The sequence below is a fragment of the Cololabis saira genome, chromosome 2 (assembly GCF_033807715.1).
Source record: "Cololabis saira isolate AMF1-May2022 chromosome 2, fColSai1.1, whole genome shotgun sequence".
NCBI lineage: Eukaryota > Metazoa > Chordata > Actinopteri > Beloniformes > Belonidae > Cololabis > Cololabis saira.
Genome location: NC_084588.1, coordinates 45851656 through 45864762, shown reverse-complemented (window position 1 = coordinate 45864762; position 13107 = coordinate 45851656). Strand labels below are relative to the sequence as shown.

General features: G+C 38.0%; 1 protein-coding gene across 1 annotated transcript; it reads right to left on the bottom strand.

Moving 5' to 3' along the window:
• Positions 1-241: 241 nt before the first annotated feature.
• serf2b (small EDRK-rich factor 2b) lies at positions 242-4286 on the bottom strand. Its single transcript, XM_061746505.1, has 3 exons — positions 4162-4286; positions 1854-1962; positions 242-689 (listed from the first exon to the last, which is right to left on the bottom strand). The coding sequence occupies exons 1-3, from the start codon at positions 4166-4168 to the stop codon at positions 620-622; spliced, it is 186 nt and encodes a 61-aa protein (XP_061602489.1). The 5' UTR covers positions 4169-4286; the 3' UTR covers positions 242-619.
• Between the last annotated feature and the right edge of the window lie 8821 nt (positions 4287-13107).

Below are 13107 nucleotides of genomic sequence, written 5' to 3'. Positions count from 1 at the left end.
ATGAAATCACTTTTTAAATTGAAGAGCTTTGTCAAATTTGTTAGAAAAATGTAAGTATACAATTAAATCAGAGCAATAAGTGCTAAACTAATTGCAACTGAATGACGCAAAATAAACTAAAAAAGGGTCTACATGAGGAAATTTCAGTGTTCATGGCAAAATTTTGTGCAACTGATAAAACAGAAATAAAGGCTTGATGAAAAGCTGCACACTCATTTCACCAGAGAATCTCAAGAAAGCATGAACTAAAAAGATGCACTTTATTTGAAAACAGCAGGGGACACTTTTGTACAAAAATACACAACTGTTACTTGGATGCGTTCAGATTTCTTCAGCTTTATTCTGCTTACAGCGCCGGTGCTCCTCTGCATGCAGCACCGACTTAGGATAAGCTCTCAACTTGCTGAAACATATTTTTCACCGTGTAAAGTAACAAATCAAACTAGCCATGTCATTTGCACCCGGAAAGAATGTAGGATCCTGGATTCTTGAGTCTAGACAAAAATATGACCGATCCATTCTCGTAAATATCAGGTAGAATGTCGAAAAACGGGATGTTCTCCAAAGAGTGAGTTAAAACCATCTTTGACTTCTTGAAAAAGCTTTCTTTTTTTTTGTTTTACTTTGACTTTGGGGGTTCTTTCACTTCATTCGCCTTCTTCTGCTTCTCTTGCATTATTTCAGCATCCCTTGGGAAGAATAAGAGAATTTCAAGAGGTTAGGAGACACAAATAAGCCCAACCCTATATTTGAAGAGTCCACAGCACCGTTTTATAGTGAAAGTAATTACATGTCAGCACATACAATGTAAAGACAGCTCAACGTAGTGACAAAAGGCTTCAGTTTTCTAAGTAGTACAAAGGTTGGACTTTGGAACAAAGTTATGTGTTGTGTTCAGAGATATCCTCTTCCAGAGTGATGTGAGCATCAGTGTCAGAAGAGGAGGAAATGAAGCACCAAACACACCCAGCACATACAGCACAGACCAAAAGTTTGGACAAACCTTCATTCAAACAAATGGGGAAGTGTGTCCAGACTTTTGGTCTGTACTGTACTTTGCAAGCCTATGGTGGCAGTGGTTTGATCTGCGGCTGCTTCAGCTGCCTCTTGTGCTCAGATTATACTAAATAATTAGCCTTTTCCCCATTGGGAGCTCTTTTTCTGGACATATTTAAAGGGGACCTATTATGGCATCTAATACCTATTTTAAACAGGTCTTGAATGTCAAGCTTTTGATTGTTTTTGCTAAATAAATTAGAAATTCAGCCTCTGAGCCATGTCTTTATCTTCCCATTCTCTAACCTCATTATCTATGCAGGATTCTGAGTGGGCGGGGCTTTGATAATGAGGCTCTGTGCTGATTGGCTGCCTGAATGACGCGACACACCGCTACGGAAAAATAGCGGAAGCTCCGGCCGGCGGAGTTAGTTGTGGGTGTGGTTTCACGCATCGGAGGCCAACCTATGTTAATCACTCCCGCCGTTACGTAACGACGGGAGCAGAATCGTAACGGCTCGTAGAAGTCACATCACACTAGACGGCTCATCCGTGCGGCTGTACAGACACTGCAGAATTTGGTTGCTTTCCTCCTTCTCTGAGTTGGCAGGCTGAGGGGAGACCACTTTATATATGTTAAAGGAAGAGAAAACCTGTTTTTCATAATAGGTCCCCTTTAAAGAAAAAATAAGAAAATCAATAAATAAAGCAACTGTGGACAGAAATAAATGTTGTAAGCTTATATGGGGAGTGTGTGCCAAAATCATAAGTGGTCCAAACAAACAAAAAAAAAAAAAAGAAAGTGTGCAGCTTCTCGTCTGACTACATCTCATTTCTTGAATCTCGTTGCTGCTCACCTCTGTTTCCGGGCGGCAGCAGAAAGCCCATCGTCGGTCCGCTTCCCTTTACCCTGGTCGCCACTCTTCTTGGCATTTTTCGCACGTGCCAGCTCACGTTGGTTTCCTCCTGCATGACAGACAAAAAGACAAGGACTTAGACTACGTTCACACTGCAGGCCTTAATGCTCAACTCCGATTTTTTCCCATACCCGATTCTTTTGTGTGGCTGTTAGATTATCTTTTAAAATGTGTCCTAAATCAGACTCGAGTGTGAACGCATCGCGGCCCTGAACTGCGTGCACAGAGGAACAATAACAAAGACGTCACACGCAGCACGCCGTCATACGGCGGTAAACATGGAGGCAACAGAAGTGAGCGTACATGGGTATATTTTGAAGTTGTTGTGTTGTGTGGTGGAAGCCGACCAAACTGTGAGCAAGTGTTAATGAAGAGGAGAAGGAGGAGAAAGGAAGCCGTATTTTTAATAATGTCTTTGTGGAGCGATGGCTGCCTCGTCTGTAGAGAGGTGTGTGTGGATGCCGACTCGGAGTCAGGAGTGGTGGGATCATGATGTGATGAACATCTTTTCCGATCGCTTCCGAGTGACTCCCGCCCCCGCAGTATTATGACAACGGTCGCTCTCAAGTGACGTCAAAGTCGCATTAATTCCGACCTGGCTGTTCACACTGAGGTCGCATTGCAAAACATCAGACCTGTATCCGATTTAGAACCACATATAGAAGCGACCTGAATCTGATTTGAAAAGATCAGATTCCATGTGACTTGTGCTGTTCAAACTGTCATAAACTACTACCAACTGAGATTAGAAACCAATCACATTATTCTTCTTTTAAATTTTATTTAAAAAAGTGGTTAATTAGTGGTCAAGGCTGTCAACATTGAATGTTAGTGTGTAATTTTCCTGGCTTGCTGCCCTGCCTGTCGGTGTTTGTCTGATGTCACCTGTCATGTTGACTATTAGTTTGTCTAGTCATAATGTTGCTTTTTGTTCTGTGTTTCGTGCTTTTGTCTTGTTTGTTTTTGGCCTGTTAGTGTGTTATTGTGTCTTCGTGTTATTAATGCTGATGTTACTGTTGCTGCTTCATGTTGTTTATGTTTTCGTTTGTAGCAATTGTCTGTTGTTGAGCTTATGTTAACCTGTGTGTTTATGTATTTTAGCTTAGTTTTTACCTCTTAATCTCTATTCCGATATAGTCTTTTTATTCGGAAATGTTTTATTGATTATATCTTAATAATTTTTCTTTTAGGTTGACTATTTTTACATAAGTCCAGGGACAGTGGATGCAAAATAGCCTTTTGGCTAATTCCGGCACATTTTACATTGGTTTAAATGTGTTATTAATGTGCTTTGTCCCTGTAATTTAAACCTTTAAATAAATAAATAAATAAATAAATAAACAAACAAACAAATCAGATCTGAGTCACATATGAGCAAAAAATCGGATTTGGGTCACTTGGGAGCTGCAGTGTGAGTCTATGAAGATGAACAAAAGGACGGTGAAAAACACTCCCGGGTGCACCCTGCAAACATCTGAGAAAAATCTACAAAATGGTTAAATAAAAATAAAAAAAAGATACAGCCTTATGCATAAACTTCCAGAGTTAGTTGGATAACATATCAGTCAAATAAAAAAAAACTAAAAAAAACCCAAACAAGTTAAAGCTGGGAGCAGCCGACGTGGCAGGGCGGCGCTGGAGAGCAACTTTACACCAAAACAGCAGGAAAAAATACATCCGTGTCTCAACCACCAGGGTTACGGTCTACTGTCATCTTGTTTGTCCAAAAACAGCGTTTATATCCACATTTCCGTGTAATATTAGTGGTGTTTAGTGTGTGAGCAGCTGGCTCTGACTAACACCTGGACCAGACACTGATAAATAGATACAAACCTAGGACGACAGTGTTATGTAACTGTGATTTCAGCCCTGCATACGTCCTCTAATTTACTAAACATTTCACATGTAGCAACAGGCGAGTGTAAATCATGATTCAAACTAACAAATGCGAAAAACATTTGTGACACATTAATGTTACGTTGACTGAGTTGGGATCCGTCTATTTGCTGACATGAAGACAAGCCCAGGTCGGCCAAAGCTAAGCAGCAAAGGCTGATTTATGGTTCCGCGTTACACCGACGCAGAGCCTACGCAGAGCCTACGGCGTCGCCGCACACCTTACGCCGTAACCTACGGCGTAGGTTCTGCGTCGATTTAACGCGGAACCATAATTCAGGCTTTAACAGATCACATACGATCGAGTTGAGCGCACGAAAGCCTTACAGTCACACCGCGTGTCGATACCCACTGGTCATTGTAGCAATCGATGCTTCTTTTCGCCCCGAGTCCAGAAACCGCTCAGCCGCTGCTCTCGTCCGCTCCGCTGTGCCTCTGGGAGCAAAGTTGGTCTCGCGAGACTTCCGCCGAGACAACCAGAAGGTTCCGTGGAAAAATATACCGTCTGCGCATGCGCCGGGAAAGGAACGTTTCGAAACAATAGATAGATAAATAAATAAGTAAAGATAGATAAATAAATAAGTAAAAATACATAAATAAATACATGTATTAAAAATATGGACCTTCATTTGGTTCTAATAATCCATAATTATTATTATTATAACTATTATCCAGATTATTTGAATATTACTTTGTGATGAATTATTATTTCAATGTTTAATAATGATATTTTAGCTTATATGTGTGCCAAAATCATAACAAACAAACAAAAAGTCCCCCCCTCTGATCATCACACTGCTTGCTTCCACCTGTCTGTGTGGATGTCTGCTATATGCAGTAGTCGAGTTGTAAAAAAGAATCAGGGGGGATGGTGGATTTTATCATATGGGGACAGATAATATAATATATTACAAATAATAGCAGTGACCAAAACACCTGCAGAAATATTGCAGGAATGACATAGCAGCAGTTAAATGCAGCCTTCTGTAAGCTTTAAATATCCACTGGGCTTACATCAAATACATCAAAACACAACAATAAAAAACAGTTTTCTGAACTTATCAATATGACTCTGTCCTTCACAGGATAAGTAAAATGGATCACTGCAAAAACTCAAAATCTTAACAAGAATATTTGTCTTATTTCTAGTTAAAATGTCTCATTTTAGTAAAAAAATCTCATTACACTTAAAACAAGACTCATCACTGGAAAAAATAAAAACAACAATTTTCACCTGTTTCAAGTAGATTTTCACTTAAAATAAGTTGAGGTGTTTTAGAACTGAAAAGACCAAGTAACCTAGAAATCTTGACGTACCAAAAACAAATAGCCTACATTTACTTTGCAGGTGCATCTTTCGAGAGGTAGGTCTGATCGATAAGGCTGATCAATTACTACAGTTGAAATATTTGGAAAGCAAAACGATTACCGACTGTCCTCTTTTTCGTGGGATCCCAGCGACTCAGCTGTTGAAGGCCTGATTTGCCAAACTATGTCAGGGTAAACCCTGAAGAGGTCGCCAGTCTACAACCGATGATACCTAAATGTCTCACCTGTAGCGGAGCAGGCGGGGGGGCAGGGGGGGCAGGGGGGGCGGCCGCCCCGGGCCCACTGCTCCGGGGGGGCCCACTCCGAAGAGGAGAAAAAAAAAAAAGTGTTCTGAATAAAATAAGGAAAGTTGGACTGTATAACACTTGCGTTCATAAGGATAAAGTTGTTTAAAAAATAAAAATGAAACAAATAGTCCCTTCTCCCCGTGTGTGTCTCCCTGTCATGCACGGGTTCGCACGCACATCTGTTTAAGGCGGATTTATGGTTCCGCGTTACACCAACCCAGATCCTACGGCGTAGGGTGCGCGTCGCCGCGTAGCAATGCGTCGAGCCAGTTGTCGCATCAGAGCCTTAAACTCATGCTGAGTTTCAGCAGCTGAAGTTGATTAAAAACTCTCTCCAGGCTGCATGGATGAGGCCAGACTACCAAACCTCACCCTCCTCTCAATCCAGAGGGACATCGCCGTTGATGAGAGCAAGTTTATTGTGACCAAAAAGACGATTCATTAAGACATCCAGTGCTGCGGTTGAGGTTGCCAGATCTGACAGGTTCCAGCTCAAATGCAACGTAAAACCCACCGAAATAATGAAAAACCAGCCCGAATCTTACATTCTCTTGTTAAAACCATAAATTATTAAATGCGTAATACATTTCATCTTCACATTACTAAATAACCTAAAAAAAAGTTCAGGCTCCAAAGAAAAACTACAATAAAATGGAGCAGAATATATATTATCAGTGAGTTTATTGTGTAAATTTCTACTTTTCTCTGCCATAATGGAAACTTTTTTTTGTTAATAATTTCTCCTAAATATTTAGTAAAACCCAGGAAAAGCAGCCCAAATATATATTTTTTTAGCCCAATTGGGCTGAAACCTGCCCAACCTGGCAACCTCACCTTGCTCTCAATCCAGAGGGACTTCGCCGTTGATAAGAGCAAAGTGATTGAAAGGTAAAGAACCGGTTGATGAGATTAAAAAATCGAAATTATGAGATAGAAAGTCGAAATGATGACTTTTTCTCATAATTATGACTTAGCGTGGGGATATTTTTATTTTTAAGGCTAAGATTTCATCTTATTTTTTTGTTTTACTGGCGGAAATGAGCTTCCATAGACATCACTGGATGTCATTTGATTTTTATCTCCAGTTTGATACTTATATCTTAAAGTCTGCATTAGGCTTATAATTAGGTTTGACATAATGACTGGTAAATCCATGGTGCTGAAACCTCATTTGAATGGTTCTGACCGTGTCGCTGCTGCTGTTGGAATTGTGTTTGGTTGGGCCTGATCTGTGGCATTTTTAGCGATTATGTTTTAACGGGATGTTTAGGCCTCAAGGGCCCATCTAAAATGCTTCGCCCCCCCTAGGCTGGGACCCCTGCTCCGCCCCTGTGTCTCACTGAAAATATGAGCCCTAGAGGGCGTATAAGGGTATAAACAGTAGGCTACTCGAGTTGAGGGGGGATGGCATCCCCCCTGAAATAAAAACGGTCAAAATCATCCCCCCAGTAAAACAGCCATCCCCCCTTTCCATCCCTTATGTCATTTCATCAATGAATGTGGTTTTACTGCTATTTCAACATTTAGAGTCATCACCAGAAAAAATAACTTATTTGACCATTTTCACCTGTTTTAAGTACATTTTCACTTGAAATAAGTAGAAAAATCTGCCAGTGGGACAAGATTTATCTTTCTCTCTTATTACAAGCAAAAAAATCTTGTTCCACTGGCAGATTTTTCTACTTATTTCAAGTGAAAATCTACTTGAAACAGGTGAAAATTGTTGTTTTTTCCAGTCTTATTTTAAGTGTAATGAGATTTTTTTTTACTAAAATGAGACATTTTAACTAGAAATACGACAAATATTCTTGTTAATATTTTGAGTTTTTGCAGTGATCCATTTTACTTATCCTGTGATATTAATAAGTCATATTAATAAGTTCAGAAAACTGTTTTTTATTGTTGTGTTTTGATGTATTTGATGTAAGCCCAGTGGATATTTAAAGCTTAAAGCTTAAAGCTTAAAGGCTGCATTAACTGCTGCTATGTCATTCCTGCAGTATTTCTGCAGGTGTTTTGGTCAGTGCTATTATTTGTAATATATTATATTATTTGTAATCAGCACAAATTATCTGTCCCCATATGATAAAATCCACCATCCCCCCTGATTTTTTATTTACAACTCGAGTACTGGGTATAAAGGCACACAGATTAGGACAGATGCATCTCAGGAAAGGAATTCTCGATTCAAAACTTGTCTTGCTTTGATGTGGAGTTTGAATGTTTTCCCTGAACTCTGCTTCTTCCCATCTAACTGCATGCAAAGTGATTCTGAACTGACTGACTAACGATATGGCGATGGTTGCATTACTGCCTTGTTGCATTTTGCTCTCATGTTTTAGATACTGGACTGTCAATACATTTGTATTATTGCTGTCTCATCTTTGAAATAATTTTCCTTCTTTGGTAGATATGCTCTCACTTATTTTCCCAGACACTTGGTAAGTACGTTTCTCCAAACATGTCATGCTTGCTCATTTAATGTTGACTTCAAGGAGTTTTTCTGTCTTTTAGTTGAAAATGGTTTCTTTATTTATTTTTCCCATTTAGATACCTTCTCCGAAGTTACAGTTATGAACTTATGCTATTAGAACATTCCTCTTACATGTTTAATGTTGATTAAATAGGAAGAAAGACTGATGTGAGACAGGTAAATGACTGAGATGCAGAGGTGTCTTCAGTATTCACATTCATTACTCAGGTAGAAGTATAGATACTAGAGTTTAAAAATACTCCTGTAGAAGTTGAAGTATCAACTCAAGTTTTTTACTCAAGTAAAATTATAAAAGTACTGGTTTCAAAACTACTTAAAGTATAAAAGTAAAAGTAATGTAAGGGGGAAAAAAGCCATTAAGGACAAAAGCCATTGAAAATGAATGCATCTTAGTATAATGCAAATATATTAAAGAACCATATATGTGTACTATTGAGCATTAACATGTGTTTCAGAGAGCAGCAGATATGATGACTAGTTGCCTATAAGTATTGTAATGGTGCAAAAAGTCAAACTTCAGAGGCATGTTATCATTTATCCTAACCTTTATTGCAATGTACATCCAAGTTTAGTTGCAGGAATCTGAGGGAACGGATGTAAGAACAAAACTGGACAAGAACATCTGAAACAACCACAACCAAATTCACTCTATCCGGATGGAGCAATTTAACTGGATAGTTTTTTTTTAAAGGCCGAAATGAAATAGAGTAACGAGGCTGTTTTTTAAAATGTAAGGAGTAAAAAATACAGATTATTGTGTGAAAATAATAATAATAATAATAATAATAATAATACATTTTATTTGTATAGCGCTTTTCAAGGCACTCAAAGACGCTTTACATTAGTCAAAATCATAAAAGCAATACACATAGGACAGTTACATGGACAGTACATGAGGACACAACATGACACAGGACATTAATCACATATTAAAAGCAGTTCTGTAAAGGTGAGTTTTGAGATGGGATTTGAATGTTGGGAGGTCTGTACAGTCACGGATGTGTTTGGGGAGGTGAGTTCCACAGGGTGGGAGCAGCGATGGAGAAGGCTCTGTCACCCCAGGTCCGGTGAAAAATGTAAGGAGTAAAAGTAAAAACTCGTCTGAAAAATAATTACTCCAGTGAAGTATAGATAACCAAAATTTCTACTTAAGTAAGGTAACAAAGTATTTGTACTTCGTTACTTGACACCTCTGCTGAGATGTGATGGTAAGCTCTGTTGTCTCAAGGCCTCGTCTCTCTGGCCCTGTAAAGGACTGCTGACCTTCCCAGGGTGTTCTTCATCTCTCAACTGCTGACAGCTGGGACAGGCTCGACACCTCACAACCCTGAACAGAATGACAAGGTTAAAGAAAGTGGATGGATGGGTAAATTACTCCTAAATACAGCCAGCAGGTGGCGCACGATGCTTAAACAAATGAAAACAGAGTCTACATTTTTATTCTGGACAGTGGGGCTATGAGTGATTTTACAGCTATCACAATCCTTAAACCATTAGAAAATTAATTTTGTTAAATCAACCCAAACCCCTCAAACTTAAAATAATGTCATATTAACAAATATATTTCCTGGAATCTTTAAATGGATAACAAATAAAAAAATAAATGAATCTAAAATGTGCATTTTGGGATTAAGTACACATTTTCCCCCCATTAAAAAAAAAGTACCTCTAGATGGTTCTTACAAGTCTTGGTTTTGTGATTTTAATGACTGTCTGACTACTAATTAAGCAAAATAACCAGGTCACAGCAGCCCAAAACTGAATATATAACCAGACTTAGAAGTTAGGACTTGAAGGAGACTCTGCTGACTGTATGCATCTGAACTTGCACTCGTCTAACACTCTGTAATCTCATTAAAAGGCCATGCTTTAAAATGAATTCATGTGGAATAAATCTTGAACGTTTCTGCAGAAGCGGTACACGCTGGAGTGCAGATATCCCATGAACAGCATGCATAGGACAACTTACTGTAAATAGACATCTTAAATGTTTACTCAGAAGTGGAAGTGAGCTGTAGGAGGAGAATGAATACAGGGTTGGGTTCCTTGCTGAAACCTGGATACTGTATTTTAAGGCCATAATTGCTGTGTGAATACAATGAGTAATCAAACTTCTGCTGCAATTGTCTAGCCAGTGGTGTATTTGAGTGAAGAATAAGATCTTCTTATGATTTAATTATATGCTGTGAGTTTGCTCTGGTTTCCATCTCGCTGTATATCATTTCTTCATGGCTGTTGGACTTTACATGTCAAATTCCTCTCATGTGCAGTATTCTGTATATGATTTCAAACATACACATGCAGTATATGTATAAGACTAATCTGGGTCTTAACAGTCAGCTCAAATGTATTAGGAATGATGTAAGCTGACTGCTGCCTCAGATTTACATTCTTAACAAAGGTTAACTTAATTATTTTAAGGTTATAAGAGAATGATGAACTTTAGAAGACTCACTATATCACTCAAAACATCAAAGGAACATTTGATGGTTAATAACATTTATCTCTTTAATCAATAATAACTTATTAACATTGTTTTCCCAGTAAGTTACTGTAAAGGAAATGCCTCAGCAAGGAGTAAAACAACTAACAGCAACTTTGGTGAAACATTTTTTACAAGAATATTTTAAAATCTGAAAACAAATTTTCCGATTCTTTTTTCTTTTTTTTTTCTAAATTGCAGTGTGAAGAAATGTTCAAGAGTTCATTGACAAATAATATTAACAGAACATAATCAAATGCAGCTATTAGAACATTATCATATATATAGATACAGGACACAAGAGACGGAAACATCGTTTTGGTTTAGTCAGGGATTATTTAGTCATCAGTTAAGGATCATGCACACGAGCCATTATTGCTTATGGTTGCCCAAGCGATAATCCCAGTGGCTGAGAGAGACCAGAGCACGTGTTGATAAATGGGAACCGTGAGATGAGTGTATGTCACCACTAACCTCTGGCTTTACTTCCACCTTGGAGGTCTTTGTGTCAAGACTTGGCTACGTATTGTGCAGAAATACAACAAGGAGGGTACAAAAGTATCTCATGGCTGCAAAACATGAACAATTACCCGCCTTGTATGACAACAACGACGATGGACTGAATGATTGCTGAAATAAAGCTTGTTGAGTTGAAGTTGAGAAAGTTCAGAACAGGTTCAATTACATAACCACTTATTTATTAATATTAGTATATTCATCGATTTTTTTTAAAATTTATTTAGTAAGGTTATTCTTTTTTTGCCTGATGGGCTCAAGGAGATTGTTGTGCCTCAAACTGTTGCAGATTTCTCTGATCACAGGGCTCAAGGTTGCTCAGTTTGCCTTAAAGTTGTCAAACTATCACCAAGTTTTGTTTTTCTTTTGGGTAAAAACTTTTAAAAACACACTTTCAGCTATAAGTGTCTGGTAATTCAGGGTCTCCATGCATGGTCAGATGTATTTAAAGGAGCATGAGGCTCCTTTTAAGAAATGAGACTCTCTAGCGCCACCCTTCGCCACGACGGCCGTTGGGGGTACTGCAACCAACAGGGAAGCCGGCACGGGAGAACGGGGAGAACGTGCATGCAGCGTCATTTGACGTCACATCCGCAGGACAGCGCGGGAAATTCCGGCCCGGAATTGCAGCGCATTTTGCAGCACACAGCCTGTTCAAGGCAACGGAGAGATACACTAGAGGGCTCATTCTTTTTGGTTTGGAACGCTTCATCTGACATTATTACTAGAAAACTTAAAACGTATACACATTTTTTTCATAAATCCTGCCTCAATCCTGCCTCATGCTCCTTTAATATTAGAATAGTCATCGATTTTTTATTTATTTATTTATTTAGTAAGTTTATTCTTTTTTAGCCTGGTGGGCTCAAGGAGATTGTTGTGCCTCAAACTGTTGCAGATTTCTCTGATCACAGGGCTCAAGGTTGCTCAGTTTGCCTTCAAAGTTGTCAAGCTATCACCAAGTTTTGTTTTTCTTTTGGGTAAAAATTTTTAAAAACACACTTTCAGCTATAAGTGTCTGGTAATTCAGGGTCTCCATGCATGGTCAGATGTATTTAACCGCCTTAAGCTTTGTTTGACAAGTTTTCTTCAGTGTCTGTGAATATACTTTTCTTTTTTCATAGTGAACAGATAAAAGCCATATCTTACCACCACTTTCATTTACAGTTTTGGTTCCTCGTAACTAGGGATGGGCGGTATGGACTAAAAAATGTATCACGATAATTTCTGGCATTTATCCCGATAACGATAAAAATGACGATAAAAAAAAAACCCCAATTCAACTCCACCTTTGTAACTATAAATCTATCACACTCTCAGATCCGCCATGTTTGTTACACAAAAAACTCATCAACTGGAATTCTTCTTTCTTTCTTTCTTTCTTTCTTTCTTTCTTTCTTTCTTTCTTTCTTTCTTTCTTTCTTTCTTTCTTTCTTTCTTTCTTTCTTTCTTTCTTTCTTTCTTTCAGTCTCATTTCTTTCTTTCTTTCTTTCTTTCTTTCTTTCTTTCTTTCTTTCTTTCTTTCTTTCTTTCTTTCTTTCTTTCTTTCTTTCTTTCTTTCAGTCTCATTTCTTTCTTTCTTTCTTTCTTTCTTTCTTTCTTTCTTTCTTTCTTTCTTTCTTTCTTTCAGTCTCATTTCTTTCTTTCAGGCTCATTTCTTTCTTTCTTTCTTTCTTTCTTTCTTTCTTTCTTTCTTTCTTTCTTTCTTTCTTTCTTTCTTTCTTTCTTTCTTTCTTTCTTTCTTTCTTTCTTTCTTTCAGGTTCATTTCTTTCTTTCTTTCTTTCTTTCTTTCTTTCTTTCTTTCTTTCTTTCTTTCTTTCTTTCTTTCTTTCTTTCTTTCAGGTTCATTTCTTTCTTTCTTTCTTTCTTTCTTTCTTTCTTCTTTCTTTCTTTCTTTCTTTCTTTCTTTCTTTCTTTCTTTCTTTCTTTCTTTCTTTCTTTCTTTCAGTCTCATTTCTTTCTTTCTTTCTTTCTTTCTTTCTTTCTTTCTTTCTTTCTTTCTTTCTTTCTTTCTTTCAGGTTCATTTCTTTCTTTCTTTCTTTCTTTCTTTCTTTCTTTCTTTCTTTCTTTCTTTCTTTCTTTCTTTCTTTCTTTCTTTCTTTCTTTCTTTCTTTCTTTCTTCCTTCCTTCCTTCCTTCCTTCCTTCCTTCCTTCCTTCCTTCCTTCCTTCCTTCCTTCCTTCCTTCCT